Source organism: Hylobates moloch, unplaced genomic scaffold (genome assembly GCF_009828535.3).
Source record: "Hylobates moloch isolate HMO894 unplaced genomic scaffold, HMol_V3 SCAFFOLD_4, whole genome shotgun sequence".
Taxonomy (NCBI): Eukaryota; Metazoa; Chordata; class Mammalia; order Primates; family Hylobatidae; genus Hylobates; species Hylobates moloch.
Window position 1 is genome coordinate 106,244,965 of NW_026652279.1, and position 22,132 is coordinate 106,267,096.

A 22,132-nucleotide genomic window follows, 5' to 3' on the forward strand; every position below is an offset into this window, starting at 1 on the left:
AACAGGATCTAATTGACATCTATAGGCTACTTCATCCAACAACAAACAAAATACACATTCTTCTCAAGCTCACATAAATGTTCACCAAAACAGACCACATTCTGGCCAATAAAAATATATAACAAATGTAAAAGAATACAAACCAAGCTTTCAGACCACAATGGAATTAACTAAAAATCAGTAACACATACCAAATATTTACAGATAGTTGCAAACCCACAAAATACTTAGAAATTTAAAAATACACTTCTAAATATAACATAGGTCAAAGAAGCCTCAAATTTTTTTAATTGTTTCAAACTAAATGAAAATAAAAATAGTTTATCAAAATTTTTGGAATGCAGCAGAAACAGTGCTAGAGGGAAATTTATAACACTGAAAGCATATAAAAGAAGACTGAAAACCAGTAATCTAGGAAAACTGAGACAGAAGAGCAATATAAATCTAAAGCAAACAGAAAATTAGATCAGAAATCAATGTAACTGAAAACATGTTAATACAGAAAAATCAACAAAACCAAAATCTAGTTCTTTGATCAATAAAACTGATAAACTTAGGGCCAGGCTAGCCAATAAAAGACACCAAAAAATAATACCACAAATCAAAGAGCATGACTACTGATCCCATGGCTATTAAAAGAATAATAAGTGTTATAAGCAGTTCTGTCTCCACAAATTTGGTAAGTTAGATGAAATGGGCAAATTCCTTGAATAATAGAATCTATCAAAATTCACACGGGAAGAAACAGATAAACTGAATAGGCCCATATCTATTAAAGAAATTGAATCAATCATTAATAACCTTCCCATGTAGAGTTCTACCAGGTATCTCATGATATGATACCAATTCTCTATGATCTCTTTAGAAAGCAGAAACAGTAAACAATTCCTAGCTCATTCTGTGAGGCCTTTGTAACAGAACTAAACAAAGATAATACTAGAAAGGAAAATTACAGACCAATCTCTCATTAATATTGATGCAAAAATCCTTGACAAAATACGAATCAAATCCAACAATGTATAAAAAAAATTCTACACCATGACCAAGTGAGATTTTTCCATATATACAAGGCTGGTTTGACATTCAAAAGTCAATTTATAAAATCTACTACATCAATAGGCTAAAGAAAAATCATGTGATCCTATCAATAAATGCAGAAAAAGCACATGACAAAAATCCAACATCCATTCATAAAAACTCTGGGCAAACTAGGAAGAGAGGGAAACTCCCTCAACCTGATAAAGAGTATCAACAAAAAAAACCTACAGTGAACATCTCACTTACTGTTGAGAAATGTCTTTCTTGTTGGTGAAGAAGGATGCTTTCCCCTAATACTGGGAACAAGACAAGGATGTCTCCTCTCACCACCCCAATTCAACATTATACTGGGAAGTCCTAGCTAGTGCAATAAGCAAACAGAATGAAAGGTAAGCAGATTGAAAAGGAACAAATAAAACTTGTTTGCAGATGATATGATTGGGTATGTTGAAAACCCCTAGGAATCAAGGAAAAGATTCCTGCAACTAACAAATATAGCAAAGTTGAAGAATATAAGGTTAGTATACAAGTCAATTGCTTTCCCATACACCAGCAATGAACAATTGGAATTTGAAATTAAAACACCATTTACATTAACACCAAGAAATTAAACACTTTGGTATAAATCTAACAAAATAGGATCTCATATAAGATCTATATAAGGAAAAAGCTAAAAAATGTTAATCAAAAATCAAAGATCTGAAAAAATGGAGAGATATTCCGTGTTTATAGATAGGAATACTCAATAATGCTAAGATGTCAATACTTCCCAACTTGATCTTTAGATTCAGTGCAATCCCAGTCAAAATCCTGGCATGGTGGATACAGGCAAACAGATTTGAAAGTCTATGTGGAAAAGCAAAAGGTCCAAAACGGCCAACACAATACCGAAGAACCAAGTCAGAGGATTTACACTCTCCAGACTTCAAGACTTACTAAAAACCTTCAGTATTCAACACAGTATGATATTGGCAAAGAAAAGATCAGAGGAATGGAATAAAGAGCCCAGATGTAGAACCACATATAGTCAACTGACCTTTGAAAAGAGAGCAAAGGCAATTCATGGAGAAAGAAGAGCCTTCAACGAATGGTGCTGGAACAACTGGACATAACATGTCCCTCATCCCCCCCAAAATCAATGTAAACACAAACCTTACCCCTTTCACAAAACCTGAGAAGAAGTCATAGATCTAAATGTAAATCACAAAACTTAAAAAATCTGTAGGATATAAAATGGGAAAATCTCGGTGGCCTTAAATTTTTAGATACACCACCAAAATCATGACCTAGTAAAGGCAGACTTTATTAAAATTTCTTTGCAAAAGACAATATTAAGAGAATGAGAAGACAAGCCACAGATTGGGAGAAAACATTTACCAAACACCCGATAAAGGGCTGGTATCCAAAATATATCAAGAACTCTTAAAACTCAAAAAAAAAAAAAAAACCTGATTTTTAAAATGGGTAAATAATTTAAGCACTCAGCAGATTGAGTGGAAAGTGTATGAGAAGATGTTCAACAACATGTATCATTAGGGAACTGCAAATTAAAAGAATGAGATACCACTACACACCTATTAGAGTAGCTACAACCAAATGATAACATCAAATGCTGGTGAGAATGTGGAGCAACAGAAATCACATTCATTGCTGATGGGAATGCAAAATGGTAAAGCCACTTTAGAAGACAGTGGCAGTTTCTATACTGCAAAACTAAGCACTGACTTACCATATGATCCAGCCATCACACAAATAAGGGAGCAAAGGACATTTCTAGGTCAAACTATTCTGTATGATACTAATGGTGAATACATGACATGTATTTGACAGAACCTATAGAACTGCATGACAGAAAGCATGAACCCAATGTAAACTATGGACTTTAATTAATAATTGATCAATACTGGTTCATCAATTATAACAAATGTAACACACTAACACAAGATGGTAACAGAAAACTGTGGGAGGGAGGAGGAGGTAAATGGGAACCCTCTACACTTACTGGTCAATTATTCCATAAATGTAAAACTGCTCTTTTTTAAAAGTCTATTAAAAAATACTAAAATAACCCTTTAATTCAGACACTGAGGTTCTATATGAAATTCTGAGAATATGCAAATGCATTATCAATGGTGTAATAGATCAACAGATCTGCCTTTGAATGCCATCTTCATTGCTTATGGATTATATGTCCTTGGCCAGGTCTTGTAACCTCTGAGCTTCAACATTTTTATGTGTAAAATGAAAAAATTATCACCTTTCTCACAGGTTAACTCAATTAAATTAGGTAAATATACCTGAAGCACCTAGCAAAGGTACACTTAGTAGGTATGTAAATGTTCTTTTCTTATTTTCCCCCAAATTCTTTCTAACTCAGGCAAGACAGGATATATCCTAACTCAACCAGTGTTTCTCAAATTGGGGTACCTATACCCTTAGATGTACATGCAACCATTAAATAAATAAAACACCTCATGTCTTCCAGGAGTTCAAGATTTGGGGAAGGATAAATACTTTAAATGGTAATTAAAAACAGTTATACTAAAATAATGTTGCTATAGCAGAATGTTTGCACTGTATTTCAATATGCAACACAACACTGTACCTGAATTAGAATTTAGGCCATATTCTCAAACTTCCAGGACTACTTCTTCACCATCTTCTGCCATTTGATATATTTCCCACCCTTTTCCACTAATTTTAATTATGTTACTAAACTCAAGTTTATTTGTTTCTCAATACCAGTCACATGACAAGTGTCTCCAAGAAGCCTGGTTACCCTTAAATTAGTAAATACAACCTGAAAAATAACATTTTATATTTACACAATTTAATATACAATTTAAAGTTAAGTCAGAATTAAGAAAGCAAACTGAAAATAACTTAAATGGAGACTGTACTTTTGTATCTATGATTTCCCAAGGTTGTGGCTGTAACGCTGAGTCAATTTTTTTATAAGCTGTGCAAAATACAAATACTTTGCAGATACAGACTACTAGCCTAATTTTTAGAAACAAAATACTTTTTCATATCACTATAATTTCTTTGCCTAGGAGAATCTCAACATGCATAAAATCAAGCACTTTACTGGATATTTAAGGAGAAAGCGGTATTCCAGGCCAAAGGTAACATAAGGTCACATGTTATAAGCCCAGGCAGAGCACATCTGTAATGTGCTGGTTTGGTGTCACACACTAACAGAAGCTGCAGTGCGCTCACAGAAGATCTACAAAATCTTTTTTTTTGAGACGGAGTCTTGCTCTGTCGCCCTGTGGCTGATGTGCAGTGGCGCCATCTCGGCTTACTGCAAGCTCTGCCTCCCAGGTCCTCGCCATTCTCCTGCCTCAGCCTCCCGAGTAGCTGGGACTACAGGCGCACGCCACCATGTCCGGCTAATTTTTTTGTATTTTTAGTAGAGACGGGGTTTCACCATGTTAGCCAGGATGGTCTCGATCTCCTGACCTGTGATCTGCCCGCCTCAGCCTCCCAAAGTGCTGGGATTACAGGCGTTAGCCACCACACCCGGCCAATCTACAAAATCTTTAAGGATCTCAAAAGCATGCTACATCAATAAGAGGTAAGAATATGGGGATACTTAATATGTAGAAGACTTGGGCTTGGAATTGATGGGAAATTAATAGCTATCTTGAAGGCTGTCACATTTGAAAGGGATCAGACTTGCTCTGTCGTTCCAAACTAGGATGAACAAGCAGCAGCAAATAGTAAAGTGGTACATCTGGTAGTGAAGAGACTTGAGTACTACAGACAATTTGTTTAAAAACAGTGTGGTATTAGAAATGTATGTGGTATTTCTGGATACCAATTATCTTGCATGTAAAATAAGGGTGCTAAGCTAGATAATTCTAAAGTAATTTTCAAGTAAAAATGGCATGGGAGCGGGGGTTGGGCATGGTGGTTCACTTGAGGGCATGATTAGCCAGGCATGATGGCCGGTGCCTGTAATCCCTTTGGGAGGCTGAGGTAGATGGATCACTTGAGGTCAGGAGTTCAAGACCAGCCTGGCCAACATGGTGAAACCTCATCTCTACTAGAAGTACAAAAAATTAGCTGGGTGTGGTGGTCCATGCCTGTAATCCCAGCTACTCACGAGGCTGACGCAAGAACCACTTGAACCCAGGAGGCAGATGTTACAGTGAGCCGAGATCATGCCACTGCACTCCAGCTTAGGTGAGAGTAAGACTCTGTATCAAATAAAATTAAAAAAAAAAAAAAAAAAAGGCATGGAAGCAAATTCTGAATCAACTTCTTAGCAAAGAGTATCCTTTCCCAGCACTTTGGGAGGCCGACGCAGGTGGATCACCTGAGGTCAGGAGTTCAAGACCAGCCTGGCCACCATGGTGAAACCCCATCTCTACAAAAATACAAAAATTAGCCGAGCATGATGGCAGGTGCCTGTAATCCCAGGTACTCGGGAGACTGACGTGGGAGAATCACTTGAACCCAGGAGGCGGTGGTTGCAGTGAGCTGAGATTGCCCCACAGCACTCCAGCCTGGGCAATAGAGCGAGACTCGTCTCCAAAACAAACAAACAAAAGCAGTATCCTGAATGTACATGGAATCAGCTATGAAATGCTAAGTTCTATCACAAAGAACTTAGCAAAGATAATGGTGGCATGTTGATTCACATTATCATTTTTTGTACATCAAAAGGTAAGGTGGAATAAATATCAAATTATTTTAAGAAAAGCCAGGCCAGGAGCAGTAGCCCATGCCTGTAATCTCAACATTTTAGGAGACTGAGGAGGGAGGATCACTCCTCAGCCTGGAGAACATAAACTCCATCTCTGCAAAAACATACAAAAATTAGCTGGGTACGGTGGTGCACACCTATAGTCCCAGCTTGAGAGGCTGAGGTAGGAGGATCACCTGAACCTGGGGAGTTCGAGGCTGCAGTGAGCCATGATCGAGCCACTGCACTGCAGCCTGAGAGACAGAGTAAGACCCTGTCTCAAGGAGAAAAAAAAAAAAAAAAGGGCGGATGTGGCAGTGCACGCCTGTAGCAGAAAAAACTGAGGCGAGAGGATCACTTTGAGGCTAAGTGAACTTAAGGCTCCAGTGAACTATAATAGTGCTACTGCACTCCAGCTTAGGTGACACTGTGAGACTTGTCTTAAAAAAAACAAAAACAAAAACAAAAACAAAAAAAAAACGCCAAAAATGTCCACTAGCAGTTCTTTTTAAAGAACTCAAAAACATGATGAAGGATTATTGCATTTTCCGATGTTGTCCTTTATTGAGTAAATTACACTAGTAATTTAATTCTAGGGGGAAAAGTCCTAATCTATTTTCTATCTTGTCCATATTCAATATTGCATTTTTCTTTGTTTCTAGATATACTGATTATTATCCTAACACAACCCTTTGAACCTACTTAATATTCCCTAGAGAATAATAGTATATCACTTTCTCCTGTCAATTATTTTATATACCAGGCAACAATATTATTTCTTGATCCTCAGTACAAGATTTCCGAGTTACAGTGTTAAGTAAACGTTTACAGAATTTCTTAATTTCTCAAACCAAAATAAAAGTTACTAAGTCAAGCAACTGTTTTCTAAGTTCTAGATATTATTTAATATAAACAGGCAAAAAGAGATTTGTACTTTCCTTTTGCTTTGCCAAAATCTGCAAAAATTTTGCCAAAAATATTCCAGGCAATAATCTCATGAAATATATACTCAACTTACCAAAGTACAATATTCTTACAGTGCTCAGGCTTGAGAAATTAAGTATGAATCATAAATACTAAGAGAACAGGGGTAGGAAATGCCTTGGAATATTGGAGGCTACATATACAAAGAGTACAATGTCTGTGGATGTTTCTAAATGCACTCGAAAGCCACACAAAAACAAATTTGTGGTTTATCAATTTCTCTTCTCAGAGAGTTTTAAGAAAAATTATTTTCCTAATTCTACATCTATCTGAAAACCCAAGGATACCTGTTGTAGTCTACATTATAATCCAAACATTAAACATACTTTGAATATTTTTCTACCTATGCCATACCTTACCTCTTGAGCAGAGATCCCTTTGATCATAACTCCTGAAAACTCCGATGAATACTTCAAAGTTCACTAACATTTTTAATGCAGTAATCTAATTACCTTAGATGTACATATTAGTGGAAAAAACACTCCAGAGTACCTAAGTGCTTAATTTTGAAACAAATATTTCACATTTTAGGACTAAATTACTATGAAATATTTTTAAAGGGAAACAAAAATACCTGGATAAAAATAAAGTAAAAAAATTGCTTAGGACATCTAAGCACTGATATTTGTCAGACTATTTCAATATGGCAAAGAAAATAAGATCTGTGTACATATTTACAATAACCTATAAGTCAGGACTTTGCAGTCACACTGCTTGTCATGTTTTTTTAAACAGAAGGTACAAAAAAAAAACAAAAACCTTTGTTTCCTTACTAAAGAACAATCAAAACAAATTTTTATACTATAGTTAATCTAGTCAGTGATGGTGAAACCATAAGCCTATCTTCCTATACCTCGAAAATACAATGGTAAGCCAAATTCAACATTCTGTAGTATTTTTATTTTGAAGGTTAATGATGATGTAGAGAAGAGTCTAAGATTTAAAAATTACTTTTTAGAAACTCATGTCACCATTATCTTTGCAATATTTTTCGGGTTTCCAATGCAGGGTGTATTTTAACTTCCATGCCCAACCTACCCTTTCACACACATATAGGAAAAGCTTATAGCTTTTTTTATATTCAAATAAAATACAGCCTTTCATTGAAATATACTGTGTCTGTAAACCTTTTAATAGCTTTAATTCTAAAAACAAAATTTTATCCACAGAATCTTTACTTTTTTTCCAAACTTACCAGGTTAATAAAACCAAGAATGTTGGCTTCCTTTCCGCCACCCCCAATACAACAGCTATTCTAAATCATGACTGCCTTTTAGAAATTTGATTTTTTTCAGAGTATAATTTCTTTGGGGAGCCAAATTATTACATTTTAATCCACCAATTGTCATTAATTTAATTTTTACTTCTTGCCTAGGACCCCATCTTAATGTTATTTTTAATTTTGGGGGTCTACTTCTTCAATAACTTTCCTTCAAATCTGAAAGGAAATCCTCTTGCTTCTAAGCAAATCCTGCACAGAAAAGGTAAATTGTTCCTGTGGCTTCAATTAAATAAAATTATGTAGCTATAAAAACAAGAATCAATAAAACTAAATATTACCCTTCTCCATGCTGTCTTGATAAGATTTAAAAACAAGAGACTATGAGGTCAAGATTTCTCCTTCTACAATTATTTGTGCAAGTAGAACACTAAAATACAAAACATTTTTCATTTCAACAGTTCTTATGAATTGCATAGTTCTCTAATCAGCCATTATTTTCAAATGTTCGTCTGGGTAAAGGAACTGTTTTGGATGCTATTCTGTAAGAGTTATATTTTGATCAATCTAGCATTAAAAGACTTGGCCAAATTACTCTTGATATTTACAGTACTAACTCAAGAGTTTTAATGGTTTGCAAAATTGAGGTACAAAAATTGCATCTAAAAAAATCCAATTCTGGAAACTAATCAGGAAAGATGATGCTAATCAGGAAAATGCAAAAACATACAAAACAGATCACCTATTTCATACATTCACTGGTGACCCCCATGAAGAATCACTAACAGTTCAAGAAAGTATCTTTCTGAAAAAAAAAAAAAAAAAACAACAACAAAACAAAACAAACAAACAAAAAAAACGAACACACAGAAAGGTAGAATATATCTTCAGAAATATTTAGAGAAAGACACAGAAAATTAAAATACATTTAAAAATACTGTTGCAGTTTTCACTTTCTACTCCTGAAACAGAAATAAGCCATTATCAGTAAGTGCATTTTTTTCATGGAGAAAATATTTATTAGATTTCAAATTATCACATAATACAGATATTACACAATTAGTCATTCTAAAAAAATAGTTTATATTAATATTCATAAACACTGAAAAATATAGGACTTCATTTTGTGACATAAAATATAAAAAAACTCAAAGGTAAATTCACCAAAATAAAAGTTTAAATAAACAAATCAGTTCACAGTAATATACAAAAAGTTTCACTTTTAAATAAATAGCTCGTAGTGGCATGAGGTGACTAGAAATGCACTTACATTTCCTTTTGCATATTTTAAGGAACAGAGCTAAAATTCAATCAAAGCATGAGATTAAGAGATTAAATCACTTTTCATCTTCAAAGCTGAAACAAAAAGCTTATAATCTCACAGGCCACACAACGTGGTTTCTACTGTGGTTCAAAGAGTTCAACTAACTTAATTTCCAAGCAAATCTCATTTTAAGTTCCTTCAGTTCTTCCTAAAATGATGGACAGTTGTTTTTTTAATTCATATGTGTTTGTAAACCAATTGTCTTATTAACATTTACTAAAAACAAGTCGGGAGTAAAAGTTGTAATCATTTATGGGAATTCAAAGCTCTCTGGGGGAATTTCAGTTCAAATTGAACCTTTAAACTTACTTTTAAGTACTATACTTACAAAAATTTATTTATAATTAATGAGAAAAAAATACAGATAGCCAAGAAAGACTAAGTGCAGGTTATGCTTTTGCAAATGTGGCTTCTAAAACTTTTGAGATTTCCTAAAACATTTTAGCTGCTTCCATATTAATAACTCCAGAATGTCTATTCTTAAAATGTATACCAAATTTAACAAACTGGCAGCATTAGGTGACTTTAAAAATGTTCTTTAATAGCCTTTGACTGACCAGTTAATAGATATCAAAGAAAGAGAGAAACAGAAACATTTTGATAACTACTTCAATCAATTAATTGATAGCTTGGATAAATAACTATTTTGCAACACTTATTCCTTCACACCTATAGGCTTATTCTAATACTAAGTGCCTCTGCTCTGTAAACTACTGTTTTGTGACAGTACCATTCAAACTTTAGAATGCCTTCAGTATGAAAAAAATACCTCAACTTTAACAGGTATGTATTACTTTAGAAGACAGACCAAGCTACTTACATCTCAAAAGATATTTCTTCTACTTCTCTATTAGAAACCTTGTTGATTTGACAATTATAAGGCTCAAGACCAGCAAAGATGAGCTAAAAGAGTATATCCTAATATTAAAAGCAGTTTTCAAATAATTAAGTTCACCCTTTATTTACTAGTTACTTTCAGTGTCAGGCAACAAAAAAACCCATTTCATTAAGTTTTGGACTTCCTCTACTACCTAAGGAAATGTTTGCCTACTTCATTAAGGTGATTTTCAATCCCACAAATGTTTTAAATGAAACAGATACAGAGAGCTGCTTTTAAAGGAAAGGAGTCTCTCAAGCTTCCTCTATTTCAGTCTTCTGAATAGAAAGAAATATTTTCATGGCCATGTAAAATTCCAATCTGAAAAGATTATTTCATTATTTGAGCCTTTCCATTTTCAGACCAAAAGTAAACCAGAGTAATTCTTAAAAGTTTATAAATGACAAGATCAGGTGGCTGGCTCATCCTTGTGTCTTCTAGACATATTGCATGGATCCATTCACCACTGCCTTCCAAACTGCAGGTGCTGGCATGTGTGACAGATATCATCCATGAAGGCTCTGCTAGAAGAATTCCTTTTGCTGAAGAAGTATGATGTTTTACCAGTTGAAAGAAATCTGGGCAATTAGAGAACAAATAAACCAGTCTCCCATTATCAAGATACCTAGAGTCACAGAAGGAATCCACCAAGGAAAAATGAAAACTTGCCAAAGGTAACAAGTTCACATTCTACCCATTGTAGGTGATAAGAACTTCCTGGAATCAAATCCTACCCTTGGCATCAAAGAAACTAAGAGAAAACCATCTTAATGCCATGGGGGAAATCTAGGAAAGGGTTCTTTTACCACAAATATTTATTCCTAGGGACTAGAAAATGACTTTTGAGTATATTAAACATAGCTTTCAGGGATACTGTATCCTGAAACTTACATTCATTCATACTTATGTTTTATTAAAGAATGGAGCCTAGAATTGACAGTAAAACATAATAGTACTATCATTGCATCTTTTAAAAGATCTAATATGAAGTCCTAACATTTGAGGTAGGAAGAAGACCAAAAGGTTCTCACTAACAGGGTAGGATAACACCTGGACATCTGACTGTATAAATTAGACTTCAAATGTCCAGTTTGCCCAAAGATGAAATACAGAACCTTTTAAATTACTTGAATATAAAAGAGCACTTGGAAGTCCACTAATACCATAAAGGCCAAAATGGGTAGATATTCCCTTTTTAAAATTCCTGTGGACTACATAGGCATTCGTCAAATCACGTGCCCCAAATCATCCACTGCTTTAATTATCTGGAGAGAAAATTAAATTTTAGGTCTCATTTTTGAATGAGTACTAGTTAGCATTCTTAGAAAAACAAAACAGATTGCAGTCCCACCTGGTTCTTAAATGAACCCAAGGAGTTTACCACAGAATTAAATGGGCAATGGAAGGACACTCCAATCTATAAATTAACCCAAGTAAATAATGGAAAGCACCCACTTGTTTATTATCCTTTCCCACTCTCTCCAGAAGCTGGATATTCTGTCTCCAAGGGTTCAGTGGAGAAAGTGGACCCCTGACGTCAAAAGCTCTCCGTGGTCTTGGCTGTATCTGTGGTTCTAGGATCACTCCTTGCACCTCTGGTAGGAGAGAAGCACTGAAATAGAGAGCTGAATATAGATTTAAGAAAAAATTCTTATTAAGAAATTACATTCTCTGGTCATTTGAGTTTGTAATGGCTTAATCCTCAGGATAAAAAGGAGCTACCTTTGGGCATACCTTCTTTAGTGCCTTCTTAATTTGAATTTTAGAAGTCTGTCACCACAAATGATTAATTCCTCAATAACTATTAAGAAGGGACCTGTATTGGTCTAAGCCATAACACACTCTGTGATAAACCACTCAACTCTGAGTGGAAGACCAAATCAAAAATGATAAATTATGACTGGAAACAAGATCATAGTTGTCTTTAAGGGACAGGGAAAAGGCACGCAACCTCAGATATATCAAAGGAGGAGTCCCAGTTAATTCTTCTGTCAAAGAAAAGAAGATGGACTGAAAAGTAGAAACAGAAAAAAATCAAGCAAATTAACAGGAATACTACTAAACTTTGGGAAAGTCTAAGAAGCTGAATTTCTTCTCTGAGTTCAAGTCTTCATTAACTTAAAGAATTAATCACACTATAAGCCCATATTATAGCAATACAAAGCTAAGCCTATATTTTATCAAAGCTTATGACTGCTGTCACTGAAAAGATTTATTCTTCAAGCACTCAGCTTTAAAACTGGGAGGCAGAATAGTGGATATAGGCAATACAGACTCAAAATCCTTTTTAAAATGCATAATCATTTTCTTTTGGGTCAAGAAGAACCAGGAATAATCATTAATGGCTATAACATAGAAATTAAAGCAGTAAGATATACCCAAATTATAGATGATGGCAAAGATACTAGAAAATAGCTAGCTTTATTACAGGAATAAAGTAAACAAGAAAAGGAAGTTCAAAGCACATAGCATCTGATCAAGGAAAAGCTGAAAGGAGAATAAGATAAGCAGATACATATTTAAAGTTACAGGGACTGCAAGATAAATTTTAACAGTGTTGCCTTTGGAAAACAGATCAATTATGCTTTGTGGTACACAGTAATAAATCCCTATTAAATTTCAGATCTTATTCTAAATATAAAGGTGCTGTGTATCCTTGTTCTACGGAGTACAGTCAGTCACAGTATCCTATTTCTGGGACATGTTATATTTTGGGATAAAGTTTTTATAAAATGCTATCAAGTAATCTCCCTCTCATACCAACTGGTTATCACAAAGGTTCCTTACCTGTTAGTGGAACGAGGATTGTGTTCTCTTGTTCTCTATCAATCAACCAACAAAGGTTATAGTCTCAGCACTAAGAAGGTAGCAACCAACCAAAGTTAGTGTTTTTAATGCCTTCACTTCCTCCTGGCTCTGCCAGCCAGTTTGGAAATGTGCCAAAAGCTGAAAAGGAATGGTTATTCCATTACCTAACAACATTTAGACTAAGTAATTTTAAAAGCTTAAAGATGAAAAGAATGAGCTAACCCTTCTGCACAGGGACATAACCAATTCTGTACAAATGAGAAATGAAGATAGTTTGGCCTAAATAAAGAAAACCTATGAATTTAACCGTCAAATCTGCAATTACCAAATATTAAAGAAAAAAGAAATTGGAAAGAAGAAGGTGAAACTGCCATCTAACAAGAGGTATCAAATAATTATGAAAGTACTTTATGCACCTAAAGTGGCAGCTATTTTTTCAATTTAAGTTTCCAACAGATTTTAAGTCCAAAAGCCTTTTAGTATTTAAAAGACTGTATCTTTAGATCAGTAGGCTTTAAAAAGTATTTTACAGTATAATCACAATGAGGAGGTATATGATGGATGATAAGAAGAAAGGAGCACAGATTAGAAAAAGGATCTGAATGCTGAATCTTAATAAATGTAATCTAATTAAGTAGTTTCAAGAGTCTAAAAAACCCGAGTAGATTAACAAAGCATTCCACAGCTGGAGTTGTTAAGGAGTGGCTCTTTAACAGAGGAAAAAGGCTTAAAATCAGTACGTTGGAGCTATCTACATACATTTTCACAGTACCTATATGGTGCAAATAGGTGCTACAAAAGTGCTTTAAAAATTATTTATTAAACAATCATCCTCTAGTCTTTTCTAATCAATTTCCTTGACAAATTATTCTTTTTCATATAGTAATAGCTCAATATCAACCATGAAAATTATCTAAAATTTCTAAATTAATGAAATCTAAGTAAAACTTAACTACTTTAAAATAGTTTAAAACCTATTCAGAAATTATAATTAAGATACGATTTTCCAAATTTCCTTTAGTTTCCTTTCCAGTCGTTTCCAATAGTTAACTTTCCAATAGTTTTCCTTCAGTTCTTGAATACTAATCAATAATAACATATAGGTGAGTGAAAATACAGGGAAAAAGAAAGAGGTACATTTTGAAATAGGAAATACACCTGGTAATTTTCATTTTTAAGTTTACAGGCCTACTTCACTTTGAAAATGAAAAACAACTCACAAAAAAACAGATCTTGCTCAGATTAATATTGGTCTAAACTTAGAATTTCTCCTACAACAGGAACTTGACGTTAAATGCATCCAAATCTTTATTTATCACACACCATAGTATAATATAGATTAAAAGCACAACAAACTTAGATTTAAAAAACCAAATGTCCTTAGGTTAGGTTACACAGCAAGTTAAATATGAGAGCTCACTGGAGAAAATGAATCTTTACAAACTTCCCCTAAGTCAGAATGCTTTCAGAATATAACTTCTTTATTTTGCCTGAAGTACCAAAACATCCTAATTCAACACTCATACTCAGAAATGAATAAGCAGATTTCTCTAAGTAGAAATTATTTTGAAATCACTGAGGAGAGCTGGTATCTCTCCTGCTTTGAGAGTTAATGATTTATGAAGACTCTGAATTTGATAATGTATCATTTATATAAAAACTGTAAAGATGTTTTCAAAATGGGGTCATTATTTGAACAAGAAAGAGCAGCCTTTGTGAGAATATTATTGATGGAAGCTCCTAAAAATGACACAGGAAGGCCTTACCTAATTCTATTTTAGTGGACAACATTCTTCTATGTGATATTTTAAGAGGGGGAAATATTTATTACATTGCAAGACTTACATTTCAACCACTAGAGAAAAAATTTCAAACCAAAGCTAACAAAATCAGCAATGCTGAGCTGCTACCTCAAATGGCTGTTATAGATCTATTAACCTACCAGTACATCAATGAAATCATTTTAACATTTTCTGTAAATAATGAAATTTTTAAAGATTCTTACTGAAAATCCATGTATATTCAAATCAGAAACAGTATTTTACATATAAATACCACTGAGAAAATTTTATGAGAAGTACATCAAATTAGGTTGTTTGCAATATTTGTTCTCAATATTAAATTATTAAATGAGCATACACAGCTTATTAGTTTTAAGCATTTCTAGCATTTAAGCATTAGGGAAGGCTACACCTATTTAAGCTATGAAATAGAAGGCACTATGTTTCTACAAAGACTGATTTCTACTCAAATGTGTTACAACTGACTGATCTAAAGTTGAACTTGATGGTTTATAAATTTACCGATTATTCATTAACCTGGACATTCTACATACATTGGAAGCATCTTTTTATTCTTTACCTATTATCACCCATTCATACTGGTTCTAAGGCACTTCTACAAAGAAAACAAATTGTTCACAAATTCCTCTAAGTATCCAAAACAGTCCTAGCTGGCAGTAATAAGAAAAGGAAAGAACATGCTTAACAGAAGCAGTGTGTCTTTTATCTCTAGCCCCTAGAAAAGTGCTTGGCACATGGAATAGGTAACTCAGTAAATGCTTTACAAATAAGTTACTGATCAAAAAAACAAAGAATTTTGTCAAGTGGCCGATATCTAAAGTAGACACTAAAAAGTTCAACTTTCTAATCCTAAAGAAAACAAAAAATTTATCAAAAGTATAACTTTCGGCCAGGCACCATGGCTCACACTCGTAATCCCAGCACTTTGTGAAGCTGAGGTGGGCCAACCACCTGAGGTCAGGAGTTCAAGACCAGACTGGCCAACATGGTGAAACCCTGTCTCTACTAAAAATACAAAAAATTAGCTGGGCATGGTGGCGCTCACCTATAGTCCCACCTACTCGGGAGGCTGAAGCAGGAGAACCGCCTGAGTCTGGGAGGCAGAGGTTGCAGTGAGCTGAGACTGAGCCACTGCACTCCAGCCTGGACGACAGCGCAAGACTCCGCCATCTCAAAAAATAAAAAATAAACTTTCATGGATCCATCTCTTTTTGGGGTCGTCAACTTCTAAGGATTAATTTTTTGGTATAGTTAGCAGAAATTTCAAAGATATTATCCTGAGATGATACAAATGTTAGCCAAATTGCAACAACGATTACAGATTTCTAATATTCTTTTTCAGAGATTTAAAAGTAGTACAAAAACCAGATACTGCCAGAATATCCAATTTCAAAAAGGGAGAGATCTTACCCCATAACAAAACACAAAGGCAAAAAAAAAAAAAAAACCCCCACCCAAGTTCTTCAGAATTAGTTAACTAAGGTATTGTACTGACAATGCAGGTAAAGATTATTTCTAAACCATAAATCTTGTGTGTATTATCAAATGGAATACACATTTTTTGAAAAAAATAGGGAAGACTCTGAGCAAAGTTGTGTGTTAAAAAGAATTTTTTTTAATTAAAAAAAAAAAAAAACCAACAGGAAGGAAGTCTGAACTTAAGGGGCTGAATACCATCATGAGGATATGTGCTTAATCATGGACAGTAATTTCCTAAAACAGAAGAAAGCTGTAATGAAAACAGAAAAACCTAATTATTAAAGCATTTTTAGAGCTCAACATCTAGCCAAATTCCATTATCTGTATATTTTCTCTTCATCCTTTTGGAAAATATACCATCTGAAAATGTTACTGGTATTCAAGTTAGTCCACTAGATATAAATATCAAGTATTTGTTAAAAGACAAGCAACAGATAACCCAAATATGTTCATGCTCCACTAAGGTAGAAGATGAAGTAAAACAGATGAAAAAGAAACAATCTACAATATATATATTTTAGAGCAGTTAATCCACTATAGAATAAAAGATAAAAGGCAATCATAGAAACACAGTTGCATAAACTATACTGACTATAAAAAAGGATAAGGCAACCTAAGGGTCAAGAAAACTAAATATAAAAATGGTTAAATTTGGCCGGGCACAGTGGCTCACGCCTGAAATCTCAGCACTTTGGGAGGCCAAGGTAGGCAGATCACCTGAAGTCAGGAATTCAAGACCAGTCTGGCCAACATGGTAAAACCCATCTCTAACAAAAAATACAAAAATTAGCCAGGTGTGGTGGCACACGCCTGTAGTCCCAGCTGCTTGGGAGGCTGAGGCAAGAGAATCACTTGAACCTGGGAGGCAGAGGTTGCAACGAGCCGAGATCACACCACTGCACTCTAGCCTGGGCAACGAGCGAGATTCCATCTCAAAAAAATAAATAAATAAAATTTAAATTTGCCACTGACTCCTTTAAATGAAAAAGGCTAGTATACGTCATTAAAAAAGTCTTAGTAATTTTAAGAAGATCTCTAAATTGCTCTAACAAATACTTTTTTCATAATTAACCTATCCATTACTTTTACCTCGCTAGTGTCTTCTTCATCTTGCTAGCATGAAATATTTAGCTTTATTCTTATAATGGCCAGCAGCACATTTTGAAGGACCTATAAGGTATTGAAAAAAAAAAAAAAAAGGATAATCTTCCTACTATATTTTTTCATTCTAGGATCTTGGGTTGCATTATGTTCATAAGAGTGCACTCAGAAAACTCAGAAAACATGAAAGACCAGGCCAGGGATGGTGGCTCATGCCTGTAATCTCAGCATTCTGGAAGGCCAACGCAGGTGGATCACTTGAGGCCAGGAGTTCAAGACCAGCCTGGCCAACATGGTGAAACCCCGTCTCTACTAAAAATACAAAAATTAGCTGGGTGTGATGGTACGTGCCCGTAATCCCAGCTACTTGGGAGGCTGAAGCACAAGAATCACTTGAATCCAGGAGGCAAAGGTTGTAGTGAGCCAAGATCGTGCTACTGCACTCCAGCCTGGGTGACAGAGTGAGACTCCATCTCGAAAAAAAAAAAAAAAAATACAAATACAAATAAATAAAAAAGAAAAAGAAAGACCATAGCAACAAAACCACTTACGTTTTGCGAATTAGGCTGCCTTTACATTAATTCCTTTGGGGTCTTTATCCACTTATGACAAGGAAAATAATATATCAGTCAACAATGAAACAAAAAAAGATGTTAAATAATTAAATGTAAAAGATTCTGATCAAGCAAGAATCATCAGTGGATACTAAAATTAATGGAAGTATGATGAGAAATAAGATTATTTACAGTCTCAAAATATTCCCCCCAAGACACGTGTTAATTACAAAGTGAAAAACAGTAACTTGATAGTTTAGAAACCTGGCAGGCACCTCCTTAACCAAATGATCAAGATGACATCACCAATAATGGGATGGATCATAATCATGTACCTCCTTATCTACTAATAAGAATATACCATCACTTCTGTCATATCCTTGCCAAAAATGTACAGATTAAGGACCAAACTACCTAGTATTCTTCAAAAGTGTCAAAGTCATGAAAGGAAAGAAAGAATGAAGAGCAGGCCTAGATTAAAGGAGATTAAGGAGATATGACAACCAAATACAATATGAATTCCTAAACTGGATCCTGGACCAGAAAAAGATCATTTAGTAGACAATGTCAAAATTCAAAAATGTCTAGAGTAGTTGGTATTAATTTCCTGACTTCTGCATTTCCTGACTTCTGTAGTATGGTCATACATAATACGAACAGTAAGGAAAGCTGGGTGACAGGTATATGGGAATTCTGTGTGAAATGCGTGTGTGTGTGTGTGTGTGTGTGTGTGTGTGTGTGTGTGTGTGTGTGTAGGTATGTATGTATGTATTTAGATAGGGTGTGGCTCTATCGCCCAGGCTGGGATGCACTGACACAATCATGGCTCACCGCAATGTCCACTTCCCTGACTCGAGCGAACCTCCCACCTCAGCCTCACTAGTATCTGGGACTACAGGGACACACCACCATGCCTGGCTAATTTTTGTAGAGACAGAGTTTCATCATGTTGCCCAGGCTGGTCTTGAACTCCTCAGCTTAAGTAATCTGCCTGCCTCAGTCTCCCAAAATGGTGAGATTACAGGCATGAGCCACCACACCAAGCCTGTGTACTAAATTTTTGCAACTTTTGGTAAGTCTAAAATTATTTCAAAATAGAAAGTTAAAAATAAAAAATAGAACAAAACATCCTTAATACGGTTCCATACTCAACACACCTATGGAATATCCACTGAGAAATTAAGAAATATAAATCTCCAATTTTTCATTCAGATGAAAAATTTAGTCCAATCTTTCTTTAAAAGCTAATCCTAATGGAAATGATAGCATTATGTCATGTTCTGTACTAATATCAGAAAAGTAACCAGATGTTAATAGTTTTTTTCTTTCCCTTTGGTAAACAGTTCTCTAGGTAGAGAACTTTAATTCAGAAGATAATATGTGAGAGATCAAAAGGGAAAATCTTTCCTACAAATAGAAAAACAATGTTTACATTAAATAGCAAGTGTGGAAATTAACTCCAGACTACAGCAAGCATATCATAGAACAGGTGAATAAAAAAGCAAAAGTTCTTTCCAATTTACATTATCGTGTACGTTTATTCCTGCATTATTAAAACTGAAGACCTATCTAATGCTAAATGACGAGTTAATGGGTGCAGGAAATCAACGTGGCACATGGATACATATGTAACAAACCTGCACATTGTGCACATGTACCCTAAAACCTAAAGTATAATAAATAAAATAAATAAATAAATAAATAAATAAATAAATAAAATAAAACTGAAGACCTTCTCCTCATTTGTTTCTTCAAAAGTTTTCACGGAAATAGAGTTTAGTGCCATAAATATCCTTCTTCCTTTTTTTAAATTAAAATTCAAGAGATAAACTCCAATGTATTAATACCTTCACTTACAAAGTTTGTTACAGGTAAATATTCATAACTTTTTGTTTTAATTTTTAATTTATTGAGAGCTTAGTATATGGTAGGTAATGTATTATGCTTTCAAAAAAAGAGAAACAAGGTCTTCCTATGATGCCCACGCTGGAATGCAGTGGCTAGTTACAGGTACAATCACGGCACACTACAGCCTCAAACTCCTGGGCTCAAGCAATCCTCCTGTCTCGGCTACCCAAGTAGCTGGAACTACAGGAACTTGCCACTGCGTGCATTATTATTATGCATTGTATTATGCATTTTATATATATTGCCTCATTCAATCATTAGCATAACCCTATCATATATGGAATATTATTATCATCACAACTTTACTTGATAAGGAAACTAAGGCACAAAGTGGTGAACTAACTCACCTAAGATCACATGTCTAGTAAAGAACAGGAAATTCAAAACCAGTTTGACTCTAGGACTCTGAGGTTTAATTTACATTTTTCCAAATTATATTATTTTGATTAACAACTGAGTACTTCTTTTTAAATACTTAGTATGTAGACTGGGGCTGGGCGCAGTGGCGCATGCCTGTAATCCCAACACTTCGGGAGGCAGAGGCAGGAGGATCGCTTGAGGTCAGGAGTTAAGAGACTAGCCTGGCCAACATGGCGAAACCCCATCGCTACTAAAATAGAGACACGTCACTGCACTCCAGCCTGGGTGACAGAGTGAGACTCCATCTCAAATAAATAAATAAATACTTAGTATATGATAAAAGCTAGAATAAACGTACTGTTTTAAGTAGAATTCTGAAACAACTTCAAATTCATTTAAACCTACATCAACTGACAGTTAAGCAAGCTAAGCTTAAGTTAAGCTTAACTTGTTTTGCCATTTCTACCAACCTATGAAATAGGGAATTTTACAAGACAGTAAAACTTCAAAATAAAGTGTAGCAAAACTTAACAACTTAATATCAGCAAGATAATCTAGGAAAAGATGTTTCTATTGAAACTAAAAAGCCCACATTAAAATGGCAATCAGAAATTCCTTTCACCTTTTAAGTATCTTCAGAAACCAAGACACAAAAAGGATTTTTTCTAACTAGAATTTCTAGTTTACCTGATACATATCTATTGATTTGCATAACAAATATATAAGATAGACTTTTAAATGTACAAGAACTTCATAATTTAATGAGTTTTATTATCCTAACATAATGTAAACTTTATAGCAAGTTTGTCACCATTTGTTATAAGCATGATTAAAATAATAATCTGACAATAATAAACTAGATTCAGAGCTCAATTCTGCTTAAAGACCCAGAGAAACAGTCTTTAGTTTATTACAGAATAGATAATAATCTGTATGAATGCTGTGGCTGACCTGAATTTTAATATATTTTAAGTATTACTTATGATAGCTTACAATATATCTATTCAAGTTCCTCCATATATAATAAGATGAAAAGGTCATTGCCTTATCTCAATTTGAATTTAATAAAAAATATAAATATGATATTAGACATCCACAGAAGCAATCAACATTTTAGTTAAAACAGGGCGCTTTCCAATCCTTTACCAATAAAGTGGGATAGGTTTTGTAAAAGACAGAACACATCTACTTACAAATAAATCCTTTAATCCACTCTATCGTATTATAACTTATACAGCAATTGAGCCTAAAGTGACAAGGAAATATCAGTAGCTTCCACCAATCTTAGAAGGCATCCTAAGCCTTAGGGCCCATGTCAGCAAACTGTCAGAAATTAAGAAAGCCTGGGCTGGGCACAGTGGATCAGGTTTGTAATCTCAGCACACTGAGAGGCTGAGGAGAGAGGATCTCTTGAGCTCAGGAGTTCAAGACCAGCCTAAGCAACATGGTGAAATCCTATCTCCACAAAAAATTAGCCAGGCGTGGTTGCACACACCTGTAGTCCCAGCTACTTGGGGAGGCTGAGGTGGGAGGATGGCTTGAGCCCAGGGAGGCAGAAGTTGCAGTGAGCTGACATCACGCCATTGCATTCCAGCCTGGGGAACAGGGCCAGACCCTGTCTCAAAAAAAAAAGAAAAAAAAAAGAAGGCGGCGGCGGCAAGAACAGCAAGCAAGCAACCAAGCTAGCTGTGTCTGTCAACTACTCATCTGGTAATTGATTTCTATACAGTAATGAGGCTACAAACCAGAAAAATTTTTAATGTCCAACATGACATTCTAAATGTCAATCCTGGAAAAAATAATTTGAATCCTGCTACCTTACTGACTATTCAGTTTCCACAACTATTTCCACTTTCCAAACATTTTAGGAATAAAATTTTGATAGTGACTAATCCACGTCTGGAAAGTAAAATGTTGCCAAAAAGAAAATGAAAAGGTATTAAGAAAGAAGAACATCACCCCACCATCAAATTAACAATTTTTAAAAT

General features: G+C 34.7%; 1 protein-coding gene across 3 annotated transcripts in view; it reads right to left on the bottom strand.

Moving 5' to 3' along the window:
* Positions 1-22,132, bottom strand: part of TSC22D1 (TSC22 domain family member 1) — a 153,657-nt gene that overhangs the window by 105,154 nt on the left and 26,371 nt on the right. The window contains exons 2-3 of one of the 3 annotated variants that reach the window (XR_004247745.2): positions 11,588-11,757; positions 10,409-10,710 (exon numbers count right to left, since the gene is read on the bottom strand). The exons of 1 other annotated variant lie outside the window; for it this stretch is intronic. Coding sequence is in view for 1 of the 2 variants with exons in the window: in XM_032150805.2 (XP_032006696.1) it covers positions 10,693-10,710; positions 11,588-11,744 (175 nt within the window). In the remaining variant the exon portion in view is untranslated. Of the gene's footprint in view, positions 1-10,408; positions 10,711-11,587; positions 11,758-22,132 lie in introns of those variants that run through there. One more of the 3 variants, XM_032150805.2, reaches the window with a different exon arrangement.